We start from the raw sequence: 12,456 nt of genomic DNA, 5'->3' as shown, positions 1-12,456 counted from the left end.
AATGCTGTTGCATTTTTTTTTAACTCCTATTGTTTTTTTATTGATACAAAATTTTGACCTATTTCAAACAAGCAAGACAACTCAATCAAACCTCTTTTTAAACTATGCGCTGATTTCAATTGTTTTCTGACCACTACAAGCATAATTTTTCGTTAACAGAAATACTACTTTCGGTTAATAATCAACTAAAATCCTGACTAACAAATAACCTGAATCTTCACTAGTGTTCTAGATCTGACGAAAATACAAATTTTTATAGTTTTCCGACCACTACAAGGTGAATTTATCAGTCATTGAAATTTATCGTAATTTGAAATTTCAACTATTTTCTACTCATACTCGAACTTTAAATATATCTTCACGATGGATAAAAGTTTCTGGCAGATATAAGCAAAAAATGATGTTTCAACCGTTTTTCAACTAGATAAAAATGCTCAAATTTCAACTGAAGCTCTGCGTCAGATTCCAATACGAGTTTCAATTGCTACCTAAATGGTGCAAGCAAAATTTATTACCATTATATCAAAGAAATAATCGTGAATCTAAAATTAAAAAAAATCGTCATTCGTCAGCGTTATTTGTATGTCTATTTCATTAGTTAAACTTAATTACATGAAAAGCAAAAATTTAACGATTGAACTGTGCAATGCTATGCACTATCAACAATAAATTCAATAACTCAAATTCGTGATTATAATAATAAACAAAAATTTAAAAAAATAAAATAAAAACAAGTTCTGCAATGTTTATGTTTACTCATAATTTTGAATATTAATAGGCATTTGATTCATAAAAGGTAGTTAAAAGATTTTTAATTAATTTAAAAACAGAGTACTGACTAAAAATAAACTCAACATTTAAGAATAATAAATAAATAAATAAACAGCAAACAGATTATATATGAGGTATTATGTATTAGTAACTTATTCAAATATTCAAGAAGCAATCTTTCACAAAATTCTATTTCAACAGGGATTTTTTTTTTTTTTTTGACAACTTACTTAATTTAAGGGAATTTTCTAAAATGTACAAAATTTTTTATTCAACCAGTAGAAGAGGAGAAACTGGCAAAATCTAGTTTACTGGAAAATCCAGTAGAGTCGGCAACTATGAATCTTATGCATATATTTCTTAATTACGAAGCTATAAATATTCATACGCTAAGTTGAACTAAAATTTAAAATCATCCAAAAAGATGTCTTCGTTAATTTAAAAAAAAAAAAAAACTAACTACGCTATTAAAATTCAGAGCAAAAAGTCTTTAATGCGCAATACAAAATTCCTGAAATTTACCCTTTCATATTTCTACAATATGTAATGAAGATAAAATAAAATATTAAAAAAAATATTTCAATTCGAATTCGTTAATTTTAAAATCAATAATATTATGAATATTACAAGTTACAAAATAAGCTTGTGAAAACAACAAATATCCTAAGAGTAAACTGTAAATTTAACTAATTAATTCGAATTATTCCCTTTTAACCAAAAAAAAAAAAAAAAANAAAAAAAAAAAAAAAAAAAAAAAAATCAAGGTCTCTATCCAATGAATAAATATGCATACAAAAAAGAGATCTAAAATATGCCTTTAATTCGTAATAATAATAAAATTGATTAAAAACAGAATATTAAATTCACAAAAACAACTAATTTAAATTTTAATACGTCATACAAAAATCGGTATTTCAAATTAGTAATTCAACTTCTTGCACTTGTTACTTACTTATGCATTTATTAAGTTGAATTAAAAAAGATCCCCTCATTAATTTAAAAAACTAACTAGGCTATTAAAATTCACCAAAATAAAAAAGTTACAAACGTTATTGCAGGTCGTCAAATATTTTTTTCAAAATTCAATCCATATACATTTAATTGAATTTAACAATACAATAATCCCAACATTATTAATTAAGAAACGCTAAAAAATAAAGTAATCAATGTTCGAACATCTTGATGGTAACATAACATAATTTATTTTACTCTGTCAAACAATAAAATATAGTCATTTCCCCTTTATTTAGAACAAACGAAATCATTAAGTCAATACTCAAAAAACAAATACTGTTAAACGCAGTGAAGATTACAAGATACTAAATATTTACTATTTGTAACAGTCACGTGTAGAACACGTGTTTTTCACTTTTTATCAATTTATAAATATTTACCCTTTTAAAATAATTACGTTCAAATAAATTTACTTACCCATTGTAAATAACTCAGACCAACTACTCAATTAAAGAAAGTTTTTTAATCAACTAAATTTCACGAATGCTTAAAAAATCATAAGTTCGCTTTCTTTCTAAACAAACACTATGCTTTTGAATCAAGCATATTGATCACGTGATCAGAAAAGGGCAAGAGATAGCTCCAACCCCGCTATTTCTACGGGGTATCTTTAACAAAAGCATTCATTGTTTCCCTTCTGTATTCACCGGTTTACAACAGAGCGGGAAGATTTCGAAGAATTCCTTATTCTTTCTTTCCTTCTTTATTTATTTTTTATAGTTGACCCTTAGCAAAAAGTAAGAACAGTCAAACTCTACCCGTATATTATTGGAATATACCGATTTTTAAATTTTATAAATACGTTATATAATACGTTACAATACTATTTGTCATTATCAGCACAAATAATGGCAAGATTTATAACATACTAGCGTATTTTATGGCGTTATTTTTTTCATAAATACGTTATAATACTACTAATCGCTTTCAATACAAATAAGAATACAAGGATAACATATGTGACAGTATATTTTTATTTAAGTATTTTGTTCTTCAATCAAGCTTATATATTTCGTTAGAGCTAAGTAAAAAAAATATGGTTTCCTTGAAAAACACCACCGAAGTTGGAAGATTCTTATGTGTTGCAATGTACTCCTTTCCCATACTCTGAATTAATATCAGCAATACTTCTAAAATTTTAAATTTCGAATTTTTTTTTAATACTTCATTTTAAACGCTAAAGCTGCCAGAAAGTGCAAAGAAGTTACAATTTTTGGAAAAGCTCAGGGCAGTGTATACTTTTCTCTGACTATAAATTTAGACTATACTATACTGTCAATTTAGAAAAAGAAGGAAAATAAAAAAATTTTCGAGTAAGCACAACTAAAAAATTTAGCTGAAATACTAAGTTTAAGGTTACATAAATAAAAACGATAATGGAATTCACAAATGGATGAAATTGTCAATTTAACGTTTTTCGTTTGTGGCTTCCTATTTTCAACAATTTGCACCACAATCCGTTAAATATAACTTGTGGAACATTATTTTGGCACGGATAGAACTAAAACCAGTGCAACAGAAAATACAGCGATGATTAATTTTTGAACCATGAATTTATTTTCTGTTGCATAAGATCTTTTTTTTTTTCACTCTGTATTTTGTAGTTTTTAATTAGTGTTGAATGACAATGCATTGACCAGAGAATATTAACATAAAAAAATTAAAGTGTGATAAATACTTTCAATAATAAGTTAGTGCTCCGAGAAATATTAACCCCACATTTCCAGGTGAATTATCATACTTGCTTAATTCTCCCGTTTTTGTCGAAACATGCTTTCTCAATAATTCAAGCAATAGAATCTTATATGCTTTACCATTTTTTTTATTTAATTAATTTAATTTGTTATAATTTTAATTAACACTTCATAAAAACAATTTAAATAAATATAAAATACAATCATTGAATGCTGGTTAAATTAAATAAGATAAGGTAGTTAAGTTTGCTTCTGCTGCACTACCATTTATTACATAGGTTCCCAAAAGGTGTTCCACGGAACCCTAAGGTTCCATGAAAGGGAAAAAGATTTCTGAGAGTAAGGACTTGCTTTTACCTCATAGTAATGATTTTTGAAAACCTAAATTTATAATTAGATGAAATTAATAATCGATTATTTATTTAATATTTCGGTTCTCTTTATAAAATTAAAGTAAAATGCCAATGGAAAAAAAAAAGGTTTTTTTTAATTTTATCTTGAATAAAATGTGAAATAGACCTGCATTTATGAAAAATTGCATTAGTATTTCTCATCACGCTTTTGAAATCAAAATAAAATAACTAAATTCATTAATAGAGAAATTTTTTTTCTTAGTAACTACTTCAACATCTATAGCAGTTGTTTTAACTTCCAGTTTAATGAAAACCATAATTTAGCTTATTTGTTTCATTTTCATCTTAATGTATTTACACCAAAAACAAATTTAAAATTAAATTGGATACAGCTCCAGGAGTGCGAAATCAACTGTCAGATATAAAACATAATTTAACAATACTAATGAACTTAACTATGAAAAAAAAAATTACATTCCGCCTATCGATAACTATTTTCTAAACAATGTACTTTTAAATGGTTATTATGCTCGCAAATGTTTTTATACCTATACTTTATTATGTGCAAAGTCTAGGTTCTGTAGAAAAATGTTTGAGGTTTCGAAAAACATTTGGGAACCGCTGATTTAATATATTGGGGGGCGTTAAGACTTCCAGGATTGCATCTACGATTATGTAAATTAAACGAAATTTATGAAGCAAAATAAATAAAAATATTATATATCATGGAAGAAACACTTTCATTTTTTTTTCATTTCTTAAATTTCTCAAGAAATATTTTAAAAAATTATTTTGTAAATTCAGAGATGTTTATTTAATGCGAATTTTCATACTTAGCAAAAAATTTAAAGCTTTTAGAGGTTTGAGAGACCTACAAAATTATGAAAAAACTTTTTAAATTTTTTTTATGCATATGCGCAGCATAAAATAACTAATTTAAATACTCATATCTTTTGCAGTAATTAACGAATTCTTCTTTTAAATTTCAAATCAACAATTTTGTAATTCATTTTAAATTTTGTTTAATTCCATTAAATATCAGTTATAGTAAAAAAAAAAAAAAAAAAAAAAAAAAAAAAAAAAAAAAAACGTAAGGCAAAAAGCAAAAAAAATCATTTAATGTCCATACACATAGTCCATAAATATTTACTCTAGGTTTGCAAAACTTTATGCAGGCATTAAAAATAACTAAAATAATCGATGCAAGTTTTTTACTTGATTTTCTGGCAAAGAGTGTTCAAATATACTTGTTTCCTTTCGTAATTTATTGTAGGTCTTCCAAACCGTTGAAAGATTTAAATTTTATTGCTAAGCATGAAAAATCGCACGAACTTAACATCTCTAAAGTTACAAAAATAACCTTTAAATATTTCTTGAGAAATTCAAAAAAATTTCAAAAACTGAAAGTGTCTCTTTCATTATTGTAGGGGTAGCGATTTCGCTTGTAACAAGCTTGAAGGAACCGCAATATTTTCTAATTACAACCGTAAAATAAATAAATAAAAAATAAATAAAAGAGAAAACTAGCTGTTTAAAAGAAAGAGATTGTGAAAAAAATCATAAAAGTATCACGTAGTACTAATGCAGTACTTACTCAATTCATTTTTTATTTCTATACAGTATAAAATAAGTTAATTGATTTGTTTTTAACTGCCTCTTTGTTATGCTCTTGTTCTTCGAATTAGACTCATGGTACAAAAAACATCGTCAACATTAAAAAGGATTTCGTCGATCCGAAAAATATCAAAAGGTAAATATTTTTAAGAAGGAATTAACTGAGCTGGTAGGATAAAATTTAGTCGAAAATTTATGATTCAACGAAAATATAGCTCGTTTTGCTAAAACCGGGATATCTCGTTAAAAGCGCGCTATGCTCCAATCGACTAATTCTAACATTGTACCACCAACAAAGTATTTCCGATTTCTTCGCGGCCAACTCATTAACGCAACCGATTTCTCTGGTCGCAATTAAATTTGAAAGTTTCGGTCTTTTCAGAAGGAATTTATTTATATCAGGGGTTTCCAACTTACGTGAGGCCGGGGGCCACAATTAAAAACACAAATCAAATGGCGGGTCGCAACTTCATCAAAATTTTATGTAGGACTCTTTTAAGAATTGAAGAAATATCTCTTTGAGGTCTTTGAAGGATAATTAAATATTACTGTCAGATTTTTACCAAGTTGTACAAATTGCACCCATGTATTAAACAATTAATGTGCAACAGATATCTAATTGTTAAGATATAAAACTTTAAAAAGGTTGGTATTAAAACTTACATAGTAGCACACAAAATGTTCCATGACAAAATTGAGGTTTGTCTGCTGCAACCACCAGAGAATAGATATTTAAATTTTAAATTTACAAATGTGTGTGAGAATATTCTCGTCCAAAATGAGTGGTTTTAAAAAGTTAAATCGGAGAATTTCTTCGAGAAAATTTCTGATACACACATGCTAAATTATATTCACAAAATACAAAAAAATGAAATAAAAATGAGCAACATACACGATTATTTTTGTATTTGAATAAATATTTTCTTGGATGCAAAACCTGAGAATTTTTTTTGCACCGTTGGTATGATAAATTTCACAGAAACGAAGAAATTGGGTTTTTATTAACGAGAAAAGTATTTTAAACGCATATAGATTTTTTACGAAAATTGTCAGCAAAAAAATGACAAGACAACTAATATATTTTAGTTCGCGGGGCACAAAAAAAGGCTTCGCTGGCCGGATGCGGTCCCCGGAGCGCCAGTTGGAAAGCATTGATTTATATAATCTAAAAATTTGTTTTTTTTTTTTTTTTTTTTTTTTACAAAAATATCCATATTTTTATAAATATTTAAGATAGACATACTAGATCTTATCCAGTAATTGCAAATAAAAATCAAAGTAGTCGATAAAAGTTACAAGTTTATTGCTAGCTTTTCTAGCATAGGTTGTTTAAAGGAACTTGTTTACCTTAATTATTTATTATCGATCCCTCAAAATTCTGAAAGCTTTAAATCTTTTTGCTTAGTTTGTTAAATCGCAAGAACTAAACAACTTTCAAGTTACAAAATAATGCTCTGAGTATTTCATGAGAATTTGAAAAAAAATTTCAAGAACTGTAAGTATCTCTTCTTTTATTGTAGGACAGTGTATATATATTTTATGCCATTATTTAGCTTAAGTTTCAGAAATATCTCATCATCTCTAATTATTTGCAGAACTTATATAAATATTAATGATCAGCAAAGAAATATTGCATTTTAACAAATAACATCAAAAAATTAAATTTTTTTCAATTAAGAAGACAATTCACCCTAAAAATATCTGGTGTTAAGCCCACATGATTAAATAAGGTGACTTCATTCATCGCTATATTTAAAAGTACATTTTCTGAAATTAACATATAATATATGTACTTGTAAAATTTTGAGATCTTAGAATATAAAAATTTTAACTATTCTTTCGAAATTAATCAAATGTATTAGATGTTTAATATTAAATTGAAACTTTAAATTGTATATTAGTAAAATTAATAATTTAAAAAGGATATCAAAAGTAAGAATAATAATATCAATATGAGAGCTTAACTTAATAAATTATTTTTGGAATCAATCAAATATGCACAGTGTTTAATCTCTGTAAGAAATTTTAATACGTGCATTACTACAATTAATAAACTAAACTAAACTCAGTGGAGCAACAGCCAATAGAGGGCCAGGCCCTATTATGCCCAACTCAGTTTTCTTGACCTTGGGCTCTTGGGTTGACCTGGGGTGCATGAGCAGCGATGTTCCGGTCAGGTGGTCAGCCGAAGGCGGAACCCTCAGTGTTTATTTAGCTCCCAAGCACGCTTGGTACTCATTTATCGACCCACTGAAGGTGGTGGAAGGCTCAGTCAANTTACTTTAATAAATGTTCAAAATCATAAAATAAATGTGCAAACACAGTATCTAATAGAGTTTTATTTTAATTAACAGAAAATTACTTTTATGGAGGTCGATGGAGATTTCGAAAAATTATGTAGGGGTCGATGATCAAAAAAGTTTGGCAACCCCTGGTATAGAGAAAGAAAATATGCAAAAGAAAACATAGTTTTAAATTCATACCTCAAAAAAAAAAAAAAAAAAAAAAAAAAAANAAAAAAAAAAATTAGGGGGGGGGGTGATCCCTCATAATGGCGGTTTCATTTTTAATAAATATTGTTTACTAGTAAAAGATAAAATTTGTGGATAAACCCATATTGTTTTGAGCTTTCTTTTATAAATTCCAAAACCACTTAGAAAATTGCTTGAAATTTTTTTAATTTTTAAGATATTCAAATAAAGCTTTTATCATTAGTTTCCAAATACGATTCCCTACAAAATTATGAAAAAACTTTTTTATTTTTTTTATGCGTATGAGCAGCATAAAAGAACTAGTTTAAATACTCATATCTTGCGCAGTAATTAAAGATTTTTTTTTCTAAAATTTAAATCAACAATTTTGTAATTAATTTAAAATTTTTTTTAATTCCATTGAATGTTTATGAAGTTATAGCAAAAAATAAAAAAACGTAAGGCAAAATTTCTTTTTATAAAATTGTCCATACCTCCATAAATATTTACTCTAGGTTGGAAAAACTTTATGGAGTTATTAAAAATAACAACTTAAGTAATCGATGTAAGTTTTTTACTTGATTTTCTGGCATAGAGTGTTCAAAAATACTTGTTTCCTTTCGTAATTTTCTGTAGGTCTTTCAAACCGTTGAAAGATTTAAATTTTATTGCTAAGCATGAAAAATCGCACGAATTAAACATCTCTAATGTTACAAAAATAATCCCTTAAATATTTCTAGAGAAATTTTAAAAAATGTCAAAAACTGAAAGCCCGACAGCTAAAATTAACAAGCCCGAAGGAACCGCAATATTTGCTCGTTACAACCGTAAAATAAATAAATAAAAGAGAAAACTCGCTGGTTAAAAGAAAAGAGGTATAGAAAAAAAACCATAAAAGTTAACACATACTTCTAATGTAGTACTTACTTAATTTATTTTTTATTTCTATACAGTATAAAATAAGTTAATTGATTTGTTTTAAACTGCCTCTCTGTTATGCTCTTGTTCTTCGAATTAGACTCATAGTACAAAAAACATCGTTAACATTAAAAAGGATTTCGTCGATCCAAAAAATATCAAAAAGGAATATTTTTACGAAGGAATTAACTGAGCTGGTAGGATAAAATTTAGTCGAAAATTTATGATTCAAAGAAAATATAGCTCGTTTTGCTAAAACCTGGATATCTCCCTAAAAGCGCGCTATGCTCCAAAAGACTAACTTTAACATTGTACCAACAAAGTATTTCCGATGATTTCTTGGGGGGGAAAAATTATATATATATATATATATATAATCTTATATTTTATAAGATGTTTTTTATAGTTTATGAGATTATATATATATATTAATTATTATTAAACTGTAACTTTTAAAAGTAGTAAATTTGAGTTTAACTGCTTAATAAAAAAAATGACCTATGCTAGGGGGGGGGGACGAATGAGGGGGGGGGAACGAAATTTGGGAAACAAATTTGCATATTTTAAATTATTGGTAAATATTATAATTTATTTCGTTATGCTATAATTTTTTCTCACTTTTAATAGTTTTTTGATGCAAAAAAAAATTTCGAGTGCAGTAAAATTATAATTTTTTTGCAGCCTTGTACTATCATGTCAGAATATAAGATAGATTTTGTCCTTTCTTTAAAATTTTGAATTAATTTTATCGCAATCAAATTTGTTTTTATTTTTTTAGAGGATCTGCCTCTATTTAATAACAAATATTAGGTTGATTGTTTTAATTGGTGGACAGAATATTGATATTTTCTTCTATTTAAGATATGCTATCAACTTGACCTTGCCTCAATCAAAAAAAAAAAAAAAAAAATTCCGCTGGAGAAAGTTTTTCCATTTTCTTTATATTTTTTTTCACCACCGATTAATTTTCTCCTTCCGCTTGTCTCTTCTCTTAATTAAAAGTAACTACAGAACCTACGTATTTAGCTGGAATAATCACATTTTTTAACCATTTCAAGCACATTGTTGGCCATTTATTGGCCGTTGTTACCTACGGCGATAATACCGAATTCATTTACTTCAGATTAACACGAGAATGAGCTGTAAATCTACAATATCAATTTTTTTTAAAAAGATAATTTTAACAAAGAAAAAAATATTGATTTACTTAATGGTCCATTTAGTGACACAGATAGTTTAAGTATTTAAAAAAGGTGTTAATTAGTTCTTTTAAAGTATATGAACAGTCATAAAAAAAGGTTAACAAAAATTTAAATCGTCAAATAAAATAACTTCCTATGATTTAAAAACTAAGCAAAACCAAAGATTAACTCATTACTACTTACTAAAATTCGAAATATACAAAATAAGTTCAATCATTCAAATTACATTTATAGAGTATTAAATTAAATATTGTTTCAAACATATTTATTAAGAAAGTAAGTATGTATTTTAGTTAAGAGTAAAAAGTTAAACTAATTTTAAAAGTGAAATAATATACTTACAAATGGAGTTCTATGGGAAGAGTTTACTGTAAATCTGCTTCCATTCATCTTTGAAACATGAAATATCTACAAAATAATCAGCTTACATTCATTACAGTATACAGACAAAAATATTTTATTAAAAATTAATTTTCAATGTGTGAATGCTGCACAAATTCTTCAAGGCTTTACCAAGTGCTTGATTCAAAAAATCTGGGGTAAAAGAGCCTAAACATCTAGGAAAATGTGAAGACATGAATATCTGATTAAATTAAAGTGTTCAGTGGCCACAAGAAGAGGGAGAAAACTAAAAAATGAAGTTAATTGAATAATCCCAAGAAACTAAAGAGGAAAGATAGATTCGATGATACAAAAAAATAGTTTTCTTTAAAGAAATATTATGATATTAACAGAAGCCAATATGTTTTGAGCCCTCAAAAATAGGGGCCTCAAAAATATATTTTCAAGATTCACCAGACACGAATGAGGTAAACAAAGAGCATCTGAAACATTGAATAGTCTCTGTTTTAAATTTCTTTTGTTTTCCTCGTTCATGTCTGGTGAATTTTGAGAATGGACGCTTATTTTTGAGCGCTCAAAACATGTCAACTTGTATTACCATCTTCATATTTTTGTGAAACAAATGAAGTTTTATATTATCAAGTATGAAACATGAAGTATTCAAGTTATTAAAATCAAATGGTGGTATGAACTAGCAAGTCTAGCACAAAAACAAAAAATGAAGGAGAAATAAAATCATTAAGTGCCTCGGTGCCACTAGTGCCTCAGGATCATTAAACCATTATTTTCTTGAATGAAAACCATGAAGAGAATAAAATCAGAGATTCCGCTTACAGAATGTCCGAAATTATCCTAGATATGACAATGTATTGTATTGCATTGTTAAGTGTTGGTATGTTTAGTATTAAGGGCACATAATTTTTCCTCTCCTCTCAAGAAAATTTGTGAATAACCATTTCTCGTGATACAGGTTTTTGTGATAGGTTCAACTATAACTACTTTCTTGTTTTGAATGTCTTAATGTTTTGTCTATTAATAGATGAAGCAATTATAAATGTGGGTACTAAGAGATAGACGAAAAGAGAATCTATCTTCTGCTCTTTCCTCATGGAGGCTGTTTTTCCCTTTACATTTTGTTTCAGTTTTTAAAGAACAATTAGTTAATTTGTTTAAAATTTTGTAATTTTTGAATATTTTGATTTTTTTTTTTTTTTGAAAAAGAACTTTATTTAGTTTAAAAGGTCTTTAATTCATTTTTTAAACTTTCTTTTACTGTTTATTCATTAAAATGAAAAAAAAATTGAAAAGATAAAACTTATTTTTTAAATTTTTATTGTTAAACAATTTTAGCAATTAAAACATTTGAAATTTTTGTCTTAATAAATTGCACTAGTTTCACTATGATTTTGTTTCTAAAATTGTCTTTTGATCATTACAATTTATTTTTAAAAAAATAAATTAAGTAAATAACAAGTTTTTTAAAAAAATCTGTTTTTAAAAAACTTTCTCATTTTTTTACTTCCATTCTTTTCTTTTTAGGTTTGTTCTTTTGGAAGCATGGTTGCATACTATCCAGTTTTCAATTAGACTTATTTCATTCTATTCTTAATGAAGTGTTATTATCATAATCAGTATAGTGAATGNAATGTGTTGTTGTGATTATTACTTGTACCCTGGAATTATTAACATCACAATGTGATTCTTATAATGTAAATTAAAGATTTTATTAAAAAAATATTGTGTGTTGCTCCTTTCTTTGGTAATATTAATAAGGTAATTGAAATTTGTTTTGTATTATTTTTATTACCATATAAGTCAGTAATTTAAGAAAAAAAAATCTAATTTAAATACACACACTATATCGTGTGTTTTTCTTTAAATTGAATCATAATATAGGGTTCAGCACAAATAAATTATCCAATTTTAAATATTTATAGTTTTGTAACTATTTCACATTTTACAAAAAATTATTTATTGTTCAGATATAGAGTGTTCGATTTGTGATCCTTATATTGCTTGACGAACTTCTAATCTGTACTCAAGTTTGTTCCACCCAACTTGTAGTTTTATGCTGTCA

At 26.5% G+C, this 12,456-nt stretch overlaps 1 protein-coding gene across 4 annotated transcripts in view; it reads right to left on the bottom strand.

Annotated features, from left to right (window-relative positions):
* Window positions 1-12,456, bottom strand: part of LOC107438550 (PAS kinase) — a 48,539-nt gene that overhangs the window by 33,214 nt on the left and 2,869 nt on the right. For 3 of the 4 annotated variants that reach the window (XM_043039604.2, XM_043039605.2, XM_043039610.2), the window contains exon 2: window positions 10,380-10,445. In XM_043039604.2, the coding sequence (XP_042895538.1) occupies window positions 10,380-10,427 (48 nt within the window). In that variant the 5' untranslated portion in view covers window positions 10,428-10,445. Of the gene's footprint in view, window positions 1-2,202; window positions 2,339-10,379; window positions 10,446-12,456 lie in introns of those variants that run through there. The other variant, XM_043039609.2, reaches the window with a different exon arrangement.

This window comes from Parasteatoda tepidariorum, chromosome 2, assembly GCF_043381705.1.
Source record: "Parasteatoda tepidariorum isolate YZ-2023 chromosome 2, CAS_Ptep_4.0, whole genome shotgun sequence".
Lineage (NCBI taxonomy): Eukaryota > Metazoa > Arthropoda > Arachnida > Araneae > Theridiidae > Parasteatoda > Parasteatoda tepidariorum.
Note: the sequence above shows the minus strand (reverse complement) of the source record. Positions and strands in the feature narration are given on the sequence as shown.